Here is a 16,029-nt window from a genome sequence, read left to right as displayed (position 1 = left end):
TTGTGTTTTAGAGATCAGTTATAAGTCATAACTGAAGTGAGTTGTTCCTAACAGATGCCATAGGTTAATCGAATAAGACACTTAGAATATTTGTCAGGAATTTATACCTCAAAGCTGCATCTACATTTCACGTGCTATTGTGTCATTTCTCGTTCTTTTTTCCCGAATATATGAGAAGATATTTACCAGCTAAAGAACATGTCCACATTTGGCAGATCAATCGAACTCATTCAACAACCTTCCATCTATTTCGCTTGAAGAAAATGTAGAATCTCCTTTTCAGATAAAAGGATCAAAGAATACTTATTCAATTCCAGATTTTGTTGAGGTGATTGCCCTGCCCTCATTTTCTTCTCACTCCACTACTACTTTACAGAAAGAGAAGAATCTTTTCAGATAAGGTTGGAATGATGCATAGAAGAATTTACACAAACACACACAAATGGCTACATGAATTACTATTACCCGCAATCAAAGGCCAACCTATTAAAAATACGATTCCTAAACAAGTAGGACCACTTACATGAAAGAAATTGGCTTCCACCATTTTGCCTTTGCCACCCTTTAAGAGGTTATTCTCTGTATGGATTTCTGAGCTCTCTCGGTCAAAAAGACAAACACACTGTGCGCATTGCTGCTAATTTTTGCAATGTGGAGGAAATAGTAGTTTGTTCTCCACTCCTTTCTGAGCTTCATTATCAAGCAAACACTTGTGAATGCCGTGGTCAACTTTGTTTATTTGAGACACGTTTTTCTGTGCTTCCTACTGCTTCTTGAGCAATAAATTTATTTGTGCGGTGGAACCTGTGTTGTTCTTACACATGCAAATTAGATATTGTGAACATGCAACAAGACATTACAATACAAGTGGGCACGTCACTAGAAGTCTATGAAGAAAAAGTAACTTTTGTTATGCCTAAGAATGAGTTTGGCTCATTTGTATAATGGCATGTTTGGGTGCATGTCTAAACAATTATAGGTGCATATGAGACGTGACTTTTTGAAACTATTTGTAATGGCTTTTACTATTAGTACCAAACACGTTGCTCCTTATAAAAACAACTTTTTTCTTCGTCTAAAATCAGCTGATGTTTTGGGGAAAAGAAAAGGTCTCCCTACCCAATCATGAAATCCATTTACATGAGTTTTTTATTTATTATTAGGGTTAACTATGTTTTTAGTCCCTGAACTTTGGTCCAAAATTGAAATTTGTCCCTCGTCTAAACTTTGAAAATTTTGGTCCTTAAACTTTAAAAATGAATGAATATAATCATTTTAATCCAATTTTGTTAACTCCTTCTTTGATATAGCTTTACTTTTATTTGTTTGCAATAACATTTTTATATCTTTATCCCGTAACGTAACGAAACTATTATGCAATAATTTGAAACTTTCAGTCTTCTAACCAATTATCACAAAGGGGAAATATTAAATTAATTATTTTTAACAATTGATGTTAAAATATTACTTCGACTTGTTAATTCTTTCTAAATTGGTCAACAACTAAAGGTATAGTTAACGCCATTAATGAAATAAAAAAAATGTATTAGGGTGTTAATATTGCGAAAACAAAGTGATAAAAAAAACGCAATCTTAATTTTGTTTTTCTTCTCTTTCTTACTACATCTCTGTTCTTTTAATCCATTAAAAAAATGGTATTATATGGGGTTGCCTTAAAATTATTTCTATTTTAAAATAATTAAAGTTTCATATTAAAATATATGAAACATTAAAGTAATGACTTTTTTTAATCATGGAGTATGGCATAAAAGTTGAGTATTTATTTCATGATATATTCCTTTCATTTCTGATACAACCAAGATTAGGGATTACATTAATATTCACACTCGCTTAGTTATACTAACCAAACCGGATATTTAATAAGTTTTCTAGACAAGAATTTTGTTTCAAAAAATTACATAAATATTCCCACAGTGAGATAATTAAACTAATTTTTAATGAAAAAATTAAATTACTAACATATTTTTAATACACTATTTTCTCTTTTAGCTCTTCAAAATTAAGGATGATCAAAGTGAAGTTGTTAAAAAGAAAAATACCAATATAAAATGTTCTTGCTTTGTTTTATTCAATGTAGTTTATTTGTTTTATACTTATTTTTAAAGAGAGACAAAATTTATATTGTTATAGTTAAGTAAATTGAATGGTACTCAAATTAATATGTTGAATGTCATGTTAATTCTCTCACCATCTATTTTAGAATCGGATCATTGTTATAATTGACAATCTAAATATTTATTTTAACCGATTGGATTTTTAAATTGGATAAGTTTCCATATAATCCGTAAACTTTTTTAATTGTTAATGCTTTTGTCGTCATGGGGTCAGTTAAGAAAAATAATATTTTCTAACTCATTTTATCATATACTGAAATTAAATTATGTTTGCTCTAGGTTCTTAAATTTTGAACAGTTTCTGGATTTAAAATTTTTGTTTTGAGGATGATCATCGGAGATAAGGGAAGTTATTTATATTATTATATTTTATGTGGTCATATCATATTAAATTCTATGTAAACAAGTATTAAATTTTATGTAAGAATTGTGGTTGATTGAAAATTTGTTTGAATGCATAAACTTGAATATTATTGAGTTATATATATATATATATATATATATATATATATATATATATATAATTAAGATAATAGATAATGTATAAATGTACGACTTGTGTTGTAATAAAAAAGACTTTTAGATTAACATAAAGTTTTGTTAATATATACTTTGCACCTTGTAAAATGATCTTTACCAGAGTGATCTTTACAATAATACACAGGCTTTAATATATTTTGGCAAATGCTAAAAACGATACGAATCAAAACAAAAATATTTATTTTAATGCATACAATTATTATTTTTATGATTCTAAACACGCTTAGTATAACTTGTAATATTTTTTTAGTTCATTACATTTGTCCTCTTAACTTTAAAATTGTTTTTTTATTGTTGTAATTTAAAGAACTCGCTTTAGTCTCTCTATGAAATAAATTTTACTCTGTTCAAAGTATAATATTTTTTAATTTTAATTTTTTATAAATCAGCATAGATGATAAAAGTGCAATAAAGATTTATTTTAGATGTATATCAATTCATGATATTATTTAATATTTTGTATACCGATCATTACATAATGAAATAAATCATCAAAATATTAATATTATAAGGATTATATATATTTTTTTGGTTTCTTAATTTTACTTCAAAATTAAAATTAGTCTTTCTTTCAAATTTTGATTAAATTTAGTCTTTTAATTTTAGGAATATGTGAATTTAGTTTTTTTAATCAAATTTAACTATATTTAATCTTGTTAAATTTATTTGATAGTTCAAATGCGTTTCACGATAGTTTTTAACTATGATTGAAACGGATATAAATAAAAATATGCAAGTAACTTAAATACTATAATAAAATACTTGTGAAACGTCAAATAAATTTAACAAAATTTAATAAAAAAACTCCATTTATCCTTATATAAAATTTGAGACTAGATTACATCAAAATTATAAAAAAAGACAAATTTTAATTTTTAATTAAAATTAAGAATAAAAAATCATATTTAACCCATTTAATAAAATACGAATGTACATATTTGATCAATAATTAAATTATAATAAAGATTTATTAATTATTATTGTTATTATTATATAAGGATCACATATTGCATCATCTTTGAACAGAAGGAACAGTCAAAACAGTGGAATTTTGAACTGAAGAAACAAACAGAGGGTAAATTCGTCATTTCAACTCAGCAGCGGCCCGTTTGTGTGACCGTTAATAATGGCGTGCATGACTGATGGAGCCCACAAATTCCAGCTCTCTCACTGATCATTAACCAAACGCATCCCACAGTGTCAGCCAGCTGTAAAGGAAATAGGGTTTCCCATAATTTAATAAATTCAGAGGGGCAAAACCGTCTTTTCCGCACTCTCTTTTCCTTTTCTTTTTCCTTCACATTTTTTTTTCTTCTTCATTTTGTAGCTTTGGTCTCTCTCACAGACACACTCTCTTTGTTCTGTTCCTTCCTTCTAGAATATAATAAATCCACGAGAGAAGCCCGAAAATCTTTCTATTCTGGAGAGAAAATTTGGATGGTGAAATTGGAGGGTTTTCCAGGATCCCGAGGCCGAATCTCGGTTCAATTTACGGAGAGGGAGAGGAACAACAACACCCGTTATTGTTGTTGTTGTTGATTCTCGAATCGTTTAGAGAGACCCAGATAGGTAAATAGCGTTTAGAGAGAGAAAGGTGAAGTGGGGTTGTGGAAAGTTTGGGTTTTTGGTGTGTTGTTGTGGTTGGCGGGTGTGAAAGGGAAAGATGACGGATGTAGTACTGTATATATACGATGTGACGAATAGTGGATCGGAGAAAACGAACAACACCATTGTTCAGATCAACAAGATCTTCAAGGATGGGATTGGTCTCGGAGGCATCTTCCACAGCGCCGTGCAGGTCTTCTTACCCTAACTTAGTTATTGTTTGAGTTTCACTGTTGATTCGATCTAGGTTTTGTTTTGCTTATGTGTTGTGGGGAACTTGATTGGTTTATGCAAATGTTGAATGGGTGAGTGTAATTCTCCAATGTGGGACTCCACTGTTAGTTTTGGAATTTCATCGAGTTTGGTTGTTGTTTGCATGAAGCAGTGTATTTGAGATTTGAGAAACAGCGATTAACTTGGTACCTAAGTGATTGTCAGTTATGTAAGCTATGATTAGAGTTTAGGATTTTGCAGGTATATCTATGGTTTAGTTATAAATATTTTTCATACTTCAGCATGTGTTTTTGCTGTTGGATTGAGAAGTTGGAAACTTGTAGTTTACAGATATACTGGGTGTTGCTTCTGGTTGTTTCTATCTTTATTGTATATGTTGGGGGCAGCCCTGGATTGTCATGGAAGATAAGTGTGTTTAAGGCGGTTTTTGGTTCTGTGGAGTGTGTCGTTGTAACTAGTTAACTGTTATGGGTGAGAGTAGTAGTCATTCTGAAGTGAAGAAAGAAAATTAAGATATGTCCTAAATTAGTCTGTGTGATGTATGTATATGTATATTTGTCTTTCTATTAGAATGGAGATCTTTGACATCATTTGTTGGCACGATTATCAGACTGACATTAGGATCTTTTTCTCCGAGTCTGCATGGACTAGTCATTTTGGTATATGTGATCGTTGGCTTGATCCTGTCATATGAAATCTTAGTTTGGGTATTTTTAGTTTAACAGAAGGAAGTGTAATTGCATTATTATAGTGGATTTTAGGAATAAGTATGGCACTTTTTTTTGGGCGTGATTAATGCTGAAACCAAGGGGACAATGACAAAAGTAGTTTCAGACCAGTTTATTATGCCTCTGAGCTTTGATACTTCCCAACTCAACAACTTTCCAAGCTTAAATTTTTGTAAACCAAACTTGAAGTTCTTGCTATTTTTATTAATTGCGTTTGTTAGATGTAATTATTTGTTTCCCTTTAGATTTTAGAATTACGAGGAATACAATTATTTCTTTTCATCGTTCAGTTAGCACTTTGGCACTGCCAGTGTGCAATAGCTAAAGGAACTTATCTGTCTGTTTGAGATCGAAAATCGTCTTCTATTTTTACCGACTTCTACTTGGGAAATATGGTGACGCACTTTCTTTATCTTGTCATCCAGCTTAAACAGAAACTGTTTCCCTCACCATATAACTCTTTTTGTTGTCTTATCTGTTCATATTTTATGCTTACATCTTTTGGCCCAAAAATTATTTTTCATTGACGCACTTTTGTTTCCTTAACATATGGTATACTTGCCTTTTTTTAATTTTGTGCTTACATAGTAAGATTGTTTGTTCTGCTATGACAGGTTTATGGAGAGGATGAATGGTCATTTGGATTCTGTGATCAAGGAACCGGAGTTTTTAGTTGCCCTTCTGGAAAGAATCCAATGTATACATTTCGTGAATCCATTGTTCTTGGGAAAACAAACTTTTCCATTTTCAAGGTGAATCAAATATTAAGAGAACTTAGTAGAGAGTGGCCAGGGAGTTCATATGATCTGCTGGCCAAAAACTGCAATCACTTCTGTGATGAATTCTGTGAAAGGCTTGATGTACCAAAACTTCCAGGTAAATATCTAACTAAAATGATACTTGTACAGTGTTCATTCTTGTTTCCTAAAAGATGACCTGGTGATATTTTGCACACATAATGTAAATTCTATGGTATGTGTATGGCCCCAGGAGTTGGTTAGTCCTATGAAACTCAGTTATAGGCCTTTGGTTTGTAATCAGATAACAGAAAGAACGAAAGGGAGTTAGTTCAGTGGTGCAAAATGGGAAATAGAAGTGGAAATTGGAGATCCTATTTGAATTAAGATGGGTAGTTGAGCAATGGGATTCAGTTCTTGTGCTTTTTATTAGTGCTGTGGGAATGGACTTAGCTCTGTGGGTCTTGCAGAAGGCACCTCTATAATACATTCTTTATGAATACAGTTTCTCTATCCCTTCATTTACTCGTTTCTGACAGTATGCTAGACTTTACCAATAAAGTTTGTGGTTGAAGTACTGTTTCTCCCAGATAAAATATAATACTTTGAGGAAACTCTATTCAAATTAGATAGTTATATGATTGTTATCTTATTTTAACCCGTGTTCCATTCAATTCAACTTTTTATTAATTTTAGTATATATAGAACACATCTATTTAGTTCAATATACATTTTATATTGAAAAACATAAATGCCCTCGGATTGCAGATATATGTATTGTAGGAAGTTGGCATTAGGAAGGTAGTTTAGTCAAGGCAAATGATATGCACTCAAAAGAACTGATATTAGGGTGAATCGATAATTTGCCACTTGCCATTTGAAATTTATATGTAAAGTGGAGATGTCTTAAGCAATGATCCATCTGGTGAATTATTGCTTCTGTTCTTTACTTTTTTTCATCTTCTACTTTGTAATCTTACAGCTTCCATGACAGGTTGGGTTAATAGATTTGCCAATGCTGGTGATACTGCTATGGAAGTGGCTGGAAACACTGCATTACGGGTACGAAACAAAGTTCATAATCCACCAAGTTATGGTGTTGTGTTAACTATTTGTTGGAATTGTCTCATCATAACCTGACTCTTGTTCTTTTGACTTGAACACTTCATTTAAGTAGTCATTACTTATGATTAGTATTGACATATTTTGAGAAACTCAAAGTTGTACTGATGATGATTGTAACCTGGTGATTGCAGTTCCGGCAAGCTAAAACCGAGATTGTGTCAGCAAGCAAAGTAGCATACAGGTTCCTCTTAGGTGTTACGAATAATGTTACAAATAACGTTAAGAATGGTCCCGAGTCCCCTAACAACAATTCAAACAGAGGAGGGTCCCCTAGATTTCAAACTGCTTGGTTGAAAAGTATGATCACTAATGGTGCAAAACCATCTACCAGTTCTGAAGCTGAGGATCAGAATGGAATTACCCCTCTACAGCCAAAGCAAGAAGATGAAAAATCAATGCTACATAGTTCATCTTCACACGATAGTTGAAGGCCTAGAGTTATGCTGTGTAATGTAATTTGTAAGAGTCAAAAAAAAGTAAACAAAATTTTACATGCTATTCATTTCTGTATCAAATGTAAAATTTCGTTCCTTTTTTCAACTCAAATCATGTGTTACTGATGAACCACCTGTACTGTTTAGTTTGACCTTAATTGATGTTTGATGTTCGTGATGATGATACAACAACGCCTATTTTATCTCTTCAACTAATTTGGCCTAACGTTGTTTTTGACAAACTCCTTTAGTAAATGCATCACAAGTTCATAAAAGTGAAGTTAAGCTGTTGAAGAACAACAGTAATAGGTATCTTTAATATTTAAGTTTTCTCTTATTGTGTTCTCCTACCGTATCATTTTATTTGATCAAATTATATTTTTAGTTAATGAAATTTGAAGTAAATTCGGTTTAATTTTTAAAAATTTAAAATTATTTATTTTCAACTTAAAGGAGAAAAACTTATTTTATTTTTAACTATCAAATTTGAGGGACTAAAATATTTTGAAAAACTGCTTTTAGTTCCCAAACTATAAATCGGATTTCTAAAATTGGACTAAACTATTTTATTTTAATTTAAAGGGCTATTATTAAACTTATTTTAATTTTAAGGACTAAAAGTGTATGCCAAGAATTTAAAAGATAAATTTCTATGCACAAGGTCTTAATTGACCGGGACAAAGTTATACTCTGTCAAATTGTTAGAACTATGATCAAGGTAGCATCAAACATGCAAATGGCACAAATTATAATGCGCCTTATCCATAAGATAATGTTAGCTCTTTTCAAGTGCCAAAAGTCTATTGTGTGAAAGCTATGAACTCCCCAAATAAAAGAGGCCATTTATTTCTTTTATTTTCTTTCTCAAAATGATTTTTTTTTAATCGACAAGTCATAATTCTTAATATTTTGTCGGTGGAGGAAATTGAACTTAAATCTCTCTTATTTTTTCTTTTAAACTCTTCAAATCAACCTTATAACTCCCAAATGTTAGTAGGGAGAGTTGAATCCACAACTTATTTCACCCTTCTTTCCAACTTTTATCACCAAACCAACCTAATAGCTCATTTTTTTCTCAAAATGGATGATAAAGACATAGACTACTTGAGAAACTTTAGATCACTAAAATGAATTTTGTTCCACTCCACAAAATCTTTTATACATGTAATATTATGTCACTTTCGATCATTGAGGAACTGCATAGATGCTGTCTATCTTTTGGTGATAGCAGTAATGTAAACCTAACCTTTCAAAAAAGGCCAAGATAAAAGTTTACACTTTGATCTTATGGGAGTATGATATGCCAATGTTAATCCTTCCCTCCTTTTAATCTTGAGTATTGTATACTCTAATCACTTTAAATCTATACGGTTTCTATCATCTGATTATAATGGTGACACCTCATTTTCAGTACTCAGATGTCAATGAAGTATTCAAATGGAGATGTGCAATCTCTCTAGCTTCTGGTTTGCAAGGGAATACCTTTGTGAATAGGCCAACCAATCTCTTTGATTTAAGGTAGAAATACCAAAGTTAAAAGATGCTCCAAAATTGAAGGAATGAATTGTTTCTTCTTTTTTCCTGCATTATGTTTTGCTAAATAGATTTTAAGCTTAACTCAATCCTATAAAATCAGTTTGTAAGGCGAGGTTTGCACATATTTATTTATTATAAATTGACTTTATCTTTAATCGATGTAGGATTTCTAACATTTTCAAACTATAGAGGTACGAGTCCATCCCACGGTTTAAATTTCACCAAATGGTGAGGAACTAACAACAAAATTTTATGCAATGTGAACATATTCTACTGAAGTCATAGACGGACAGCGTGCAGTCTAACTTTCCTGCATTATAGTATTATTCTTTGATTAATAATTAAACCAACACAAGCAAATAGAGAACCTATTAAAATGTGATGAAGAGCTATGCATCATTAAGGACTGATTCATTCAATCTCTGGTCTTAGAATACAATAATATTTATTTATTGATAAAGTTTGGCAAGACTTCTTTGTTGGAAGCTTTGACTAAAGATTATTAGTTCCACCTTTTCCAACTCTCCAAGGGGTGTGCCTGTGAAGTGTATGCTTTTAAATATGAGGCTAGTGAACTAAAATTCAGTTAGACCTAATTTTCAGGCAGCCAAAATGTAATTAACAGTAAAACAAAAGATGAGCCGAACCAACAGGAACAAGTCCATTTCTCTTACTGATATTTTATCATTTTTAAGATGTGAATCAGACAACTTTCCATTAGTAGTGCACCATTTCCCATAAGGGCAGCGAAATAATTATGATTTCTACGTAAGATGTTTAGGTAAAACAAGCAAGATCTTAAAATTGGTATGCTTATCTACATGAAACCACATTTAAGCCTAATCATTCAATTTCCTTCCCTTATATTCTGTTAACAACTAAACATTCTGTTATACCGTACACAACTTGTGTGAAACTGTAAAATGCTCAAGAAGTGTTTTATCATGTTAGTTGGAGGATAAATAAGAGGGCTATAGGGTTTAAAACCAAACAGTATTCAACCCTTTTTAAAATTGAAAAAGGCACCGAAGTTGTTTATCGACGATTTTGGTTCCAAACTTGTACAATATGCCTATGATGAACCAAATCAACTTAACGTGAATTATTTATCAATTGGGCTACTAAACTGCTAATTTTCAATCTTAATTGGAGTGTGTTTGATGTTCAAGATTCCATAATCAAGACATAATTGACGTGGAATTCGCTTATGTTGTTGATTAATTTCACAAATATGGTCTCTGTGAATTTCAATCAGAAATTCATACATTTCTCTCCAAAATCTATATTTTTCTGTTTTTTTATAAGGGTGGAATGATGTGTGGTGAAAAGAAAAAGTATGAAAATGGAGAAGATGTAGAAGGATGTAAAGACATGTTGAAGTGGATCACTGACAACATAAATTGTAGTAATGTAAATTGTAAGAAAAATAAATTTCCAAGGATAGAAAGGATAGAACAGAAACTAGTAAAGAGAATCTATTAAAGCGGTAACCTAAATTGTTACATTCATCATTGGATTTTGGATTTTTCATTTCTCCTGTTTGTAATGTTCAGAGAGTGTTTGAATTGTATCCATAAATTGTCACCTCAATTTTAATTTGAATGGCCTATTTATACTTCTCCCATTTTTTCCTACGGGCTTTATTCCTTTCTCGACTCTGTTTGGCACACGCTTCTCTTGATGCTATCTACTATGATGCACTGATCAATAAGCTCTCTATTACCCTTTGTTCATTTGAACATCCCTTCTTTCGATCCATTCTTTTCTTACATCATATCATTCCCTTTGATCCTCTTACTTGGATCCTCTCCTTCTACGTCCCGATCTTTTATGCGCTTAACAGTAGTATAGTATATCAGCCAGAACTTAGCCCATTACTTACGAACTGAGATACCAATAAATGTTGAACAAATCTGAATCTTCACTTTCTCTCAAATGCTCACAGAAAAAATTTAAAAGCAAATTAGTTTCATAGTTTCTATCATGATTATGATCCGCAGTAAGAAAAGCATGAACTTTGCCTCTAACTTCAATCCAACTGCTACCTGGAATCCTTTTCATCCCTTTTTCCTTCATTTCAGTCCTTACAGTTGCGACTTCTGACCACTTACCTGCTGCGGAATGAGCATTTGACATCATCACATATGACGATACATCATCAGGATCTAAAGACAAAATCTTTCTTGCTGCAAGCTCTCCCAACTCCTTGTTGGAGTGGATTTGACAGCCCCCAAGCAATGCCTTCCAAAATCCAAGTCCAGGGTCAAAAGGCACACTCCGAAGAAAATCCTCAGCTTCTGCAAATCGTCCAGAGCGAGCAAGCAAGTTAACCATGCAAGCATAATGCTCAGACTTTAGTAAATTGGGGTTCTCAAACCTTGCCCGATTGAAATAAGAGTAGCCCTCATCAACAAGACCAGCATGATTACAAGCCCAGAGTAACCCGAGAAGGGTAACATCATTAGGTTTATATCCTTCAAGACACATTCTTTTGAAGAAGCTTATCGCTTCAACACCTCTTCCATTCTGGGCATAACCACATATCACGGCATTCCACGAAACTATGTTCCTTTGAACAAGCTTGTCAAACATTAGCAGGCTGTCGTCCATGCTTCCACACTTTGCATAAAAGCTGATAAGAGAATTACCAATAAACTGATCGACCTTGCCCAAAAACTTGATGGCGCATGCATGAAAACCTTTTCCAACTCCAAGGGAAGCTATATTTGCAGCTGCACAAATCACACAAGGAAAAGTAGATTCATTGGGTATATATCCTTCTCTAAGCATGCCAATAAAAAAATTCACAGCTTCTTCATTATGACCCGTTTGGCTGCACCCACCAACCATTGCATTCCACGAGACAACATTCCTCTCAGGCATCTCATGGAAAACCTGCAGAGCCTCTTCAAATCCCCCTCTCTTCAAGTACCCACAAATTAGAGTTGTATAAGACACCACATTAGGGTGTAAAGTATCTCTGAAAGCCTTCTGGGCATCTTCTGTAGAACCCAGCTTGAAATACAAATCAAGAAGAGGAGTACCAACAAATACATGGCGACTAAGGCCAATCTTCATCGCACAAGCATGAAGCTGCCTCCCAACAACAACACTTCCAAGTGAAGTGGAGGAGTTAAGCACGGTTCCAAACGTGAACTCATTGGGTCTAATTTCCGAGGCCAACATCATACAGAAAAGATGGATAGCATCTTTATAACAGTGCCGCTTAACGAAACCTTGAATTATGGTCGTTGCTGAAGCAACAGTTAGGTCAGACATTTCTTCAAACATGTGGCAGGCAACATGGAAAGCGGTTGAATCCAACCCAAACGGATTAATGTCTTTGTGTATAGCTGATACTTTATGCTTATTGGCATGATGGGTTTCAGTAATGTTGCTACAAGAAACAACATAGGGTGCAATCCACGTGTGATCAACGCAGAGTCTAGAAACTATGTTTCTCAATTGAATCTTCATTCAATGTTATACTAAAGTTTTCACATTTTGTTCCCTCCCAGGTCACAACCTTTTGCTGCACCCTAGGAATAGTGTAGTATGTGTTGTATTTTTCTCAAGTTTAGTAAATATAAAAGTAAAATTAAAACTTTATTAATTATGTATGTCTTTTTTTTACAAGAATAGATAAAATTTGATGTAAACAAAAACAAATAACAGTAGAAAATAAATTGCGTGCACTTTTTATTTAAGGGAACAATGTTAACTATGTTCAATTTGAACTTGTTAGATTGATTGAAATCACATTGATACATGTTATATTAAAATAATTAATTTCTAATATCAAATCAAGAAAATATAAAAGGTGTTAATGTTTCAATTGTAATTAAAGTAAAAATTTTATATTATCAGCTCATTTATTGCTTTTTATAGTAAGGAGACACAATTTGGTAACTTTTAACCTAACATATTTACCTAACAATTTTGTTGGTCAATATGCTTTTTTAGTTAATAACTTTTTATACAAAACTTTTTACCTTTCTGATTCTGATGAAAATACATAATAAACCTAATAAATTATTTGTTAGTACTTGATCCATGATTTTGTGAACCTATAATTTAACATTTTTTTTTTCATCCTTCTCAATCGATGATTTTATTAATGTACTTTAATTCTTATCTTACCATTCTAATTGGCCATAATAACTCGGTATATTTTGCTAATGTAATTTTGTTGTGCGTGCCATAATAATTCGCTCTCAACTTAAGAATTTATACGAGTTTACCTTGAGTTTAAAGAGTTTGTTTGAATTTAATTAAAAAGAATTGATAGCAATTTGACTCTTTCTTTATCTATAAACTAGTGCTATACCCGTGCGTACGCACGGGTGGTGCTTTCTGTTTTTTTTTTTTCTATTAATGTTGTATTTTTGATAGAATAAAATATTAATTTTTAAGTAGTAGGTATTTTTTTTTTCAATAAATATTGTTACAAAATATTATAGTCGACAAAAGTAATATATATGAAATATATACGTCAAAGAGAGTTTAAGTTTCGTATTTATGTTTTAAAATATGTAATTTAAATTTCGTTATATAGGAATTTAGATATTTTGATTGCTATATAAATTTGGATTTGAAGACAAATAGTACATTGAATGATAAATAGTACGTAAAATTGTGATTTTTTTAAAAGGTTTATTTTAGATAGTAATAGTTAGAGATACAAAATAATAATTTTGTTATTAATCGAATAAGTAATAATTTTTAAGTAATAAAAATAAATAATAGTAATTACTAAAGTATAATGAAAGAAATATTGGTAATGCGTATATTTCAACTTATATCATATATTTTGCATTTTGCGTACTTTTAAAAAATATATTAAGTTACCTAATATAATTATGGATAATAAATTTGATCTTCAAATAATAGTTTTGCATTAATAAGTATTAAAAATCAATAAAAGTATTTTTTTTTTCGTTTTAAATAATATAATTATATTATTAATATATCAGATGTTTCCGGAAACGTATATTTTATTCAGTTTTCTGAAGGAACAGCATTAGACTTTACGTTTGCTTGCATTCTGAGTTCAGTCACAGTTCTTGGCTTCTCTGGTTCACTGTGTGGGTGTGGGAGAAGATGTCTTTTTCGGGTAAATACAGCTTCAAAAATCTGTTCCAAAACTCCATCTGCTTGCTGTATCCAGGTGATGTAAGTAGTATTTTGCTTTTGCAGTTTATTTTCCGATATTATACTATATACCTTTTTCACCAGCTTTGATTTTGTAATCGGTACTTGTATTTTGTTTGTATTGATGTTTCGAATATTATTCATGTATTATTTGTTATTTTGTCTTACATGCATGTCTTTTATTGTCGTTTCCTGGCATATATTACGTTGCAGGGGTTTGGGGATTTTGAAGATGGTTTTATGCTGGAATGGGGAAACAAACTTACTCTTGGGACCAATTATTTTACTGACCCAATGGGTAATGTTATGAACTTAGAGTTTGAGGAAGATCTGATAAGAAAGGGAATTTTTCGAATACCACCTTATTTCGAAGAATTTTATGATCTCAGAGACTTGCATTATGTCTGCACTGTATTTTGTGGTGATCGATATTTTCGCCTGAGGATTTTCGACTTACAATGGACTGAAATAGAATACCGAGGTATAGCTGATAGCTACATTGCAGAAGAAGATTTGGTGTGGTCTAGGTTCTTGTCTTCTTTCAGGATTCTGTTAAGTCCCAAAGAGGTAAATCTGTAGCATTTATCATTCTTGTTTTGTGTAAAAATAACTGTTTGATATTTTAGTCTAATATTGTATGATTTTCGGAATGCAGGGTACAATTACCTTGGATGCTTATTTCCACCTATTCTGGGAAAGGAAAATAGTTTTTGACCAGGAGATGGAGTTTGTTGATCCGAATTCTAAAACTTTCAAGTTTAAGTTTCATGTGACCCCAAATGGAACCACGATTTTTCGTGGTCCAATTCGGAAAATGTTCAAATACTATAATCTGAAGGATGAAGTCTACTTGCATATGAGTTATGTATCACTCAATGTTTTCTTAATTAAGATATTTTCAGTGGAAGGAATCGAGATTGCCTATACAGAAAATGCAGCATCTTGTTCTGGTACTGGAGAAAACCTTGAAGATGTTCCAGAAGATGATAGTGACAATTGCTTAATAAAATGTTTGACTGCTTATGATGTTGGTGCATCGTCACTGGTATGACTTAGTTTTATTTATTACAGTAAATTTATTTGATCATCTATAAAACTTTGTAGTTACTTACAATCTTTTTAATTCCTATGCCAGTATCTGAATGCTTCATTCGTTGCCAATGCATTTTCGACATCTAAGAAGGAATGCTTATTATCAAATGGTAATGGAATGTACTGGCAGTGTTCAATCAGATGGGCTCAGAGGGCGCGCACTGAATGCTATCTGGGGTGTGGATGGAGGAGATTTGTCACGGAAAATAAGTTATGCGCTGGTGATAGGATAAAGTTAGAAGTTAGGAAAAACGAAGACAATTTAATCGTAGTTCAGAAAATCTAGAGTGTTGCTGTAATATTTTACTGGAATGTTTAATTTCTGTACGCTGTGGTAATATTTTGGTGCTGTTTACGCACAAGGACATATTTTTTTGGTTGGCACTTGTATTTTGGTATGATGCCAACGTTTTATTTGAATGGAAGAAGTATCGGTTTCTATTTTAAACGATTTTGTTAATTTAGCTAAGGACTAATGGAATTAGTTTACATAATGGTAAATCTTCATTTTCAGTCACGTCTTACTGAAACAATAAATGTTCCATATAGAAAGTAGATTTGTTTCGAATAAATTGGATGGAGTGAAGTGATTAAGTGGATTTAGAAAACAAAGTGGAACAATACTTATAATCTATATTTTAATTGTTGATAAATTCTGAAAAAACAAATACTGCGTTTTTGCAAACTAAATAAGTTTCACGCTCATTAATTG

The 16,029-nt window shown here is 31.9% G+C and overlaps 2 protein-coding genes across 2 annotated transcripts; one reads left to right on the top strand and one right to left on the bottom strand.

Annotated features, from left to right (window-relative positions):
* The first annotated feature begins 4,012 nt into the window (after positions 1–4,012).
* On the top strand, positions 4,013–7,730 carry LOC114182103 (deSI-like protein At4g17486). Its single transcript, XM_028068861.2, has 4 exons — positions 4,013–4,473; positions 5,857–6,118; positions 6,974–7,041; positions 7,236–7,730. The coding sequence occupies exons 1-4, from the start codon at positions 4,339–4,341 to the stop codon at positions 7,530–7,532; spliced, it is 762 nt and encodes a 253-aa protein (XP_027924662.1). The 5' UTR covers positions 4,013–4,338; the 3' UTR covers positions 7,533–7,730.
* Positions 7,731–10,524: 2,794 nt separating this feature from the next.
* Positions 10,525–12,658, bottom strand: LOC114181580 (Pentatricopeptide repeat (PPR) superfamily protein). Its single transcript, XM_028068073.2, has one exon. It carries the CDS (start codon positions 12,549–12,551, stop codon positions 10,953–10,955), a length of 1,599 nt encoding a protein of 532 aa, XP_027923874.2. The 5' UTR covers positions 12,552–12,658; the 3' UTR covers positions 10,525–10,952.
* Positions 12,659–16,029: the final 3,371 nt, after the last annotated feature.

Source organism: Vigna unguiculata, chromosome 4 (assembly GCF_037176805.1).
Source record: "Vigna unguiculata cultivar grain cowpea cultivar isolate G323 ecotype 2 chromosome 4, ASM3717680v1, whole genome shotgun sequence".
In the NCBI taxonomy this organism is placed as follows: Eukaryota; Viridiplantae; Streptophyta; class Magnoliopsida; order Fabales; family Fabaceae; genus Vigna; species Vigna unguiculata.
Note: the sequence above shows the minus strand (reverse complement) of the source record. Positions and strands in the feature narration are given on the sequence as shown.

Excerpts from the sequence above, each read along its gene's own strand:
- LOC114182103 (XM_028068861.2), top strand. The coding sequence starts at position 4,339 with ATGACGGATGTAGTACTGTATATATACGATGTGACGAATAGTGGATCG. Across the intron at positions 4,474-5,856 it reads TCTTCCACAGCGCCGTGCAG|GTTTATGGAGAGGATGAATG; the intron begins GTCTTCTTACCC and ends CTGCTATGACAG. Across the intron at positions 6,119-6,973 it reads TGATGTACCAAAACTTCCAG|GTTGGGTTAATAGATTTGCC; the intron begins GTAAATATCTAA and ends CTTCCATGACAG.
- LOC114181580 (XM_028068073.2), bottom strand. The coding sequence starts at position 12,551 with ATGAAGATTCAATTGAGAAACATAGTTTCTAGACTCTGCGTTGATCAC.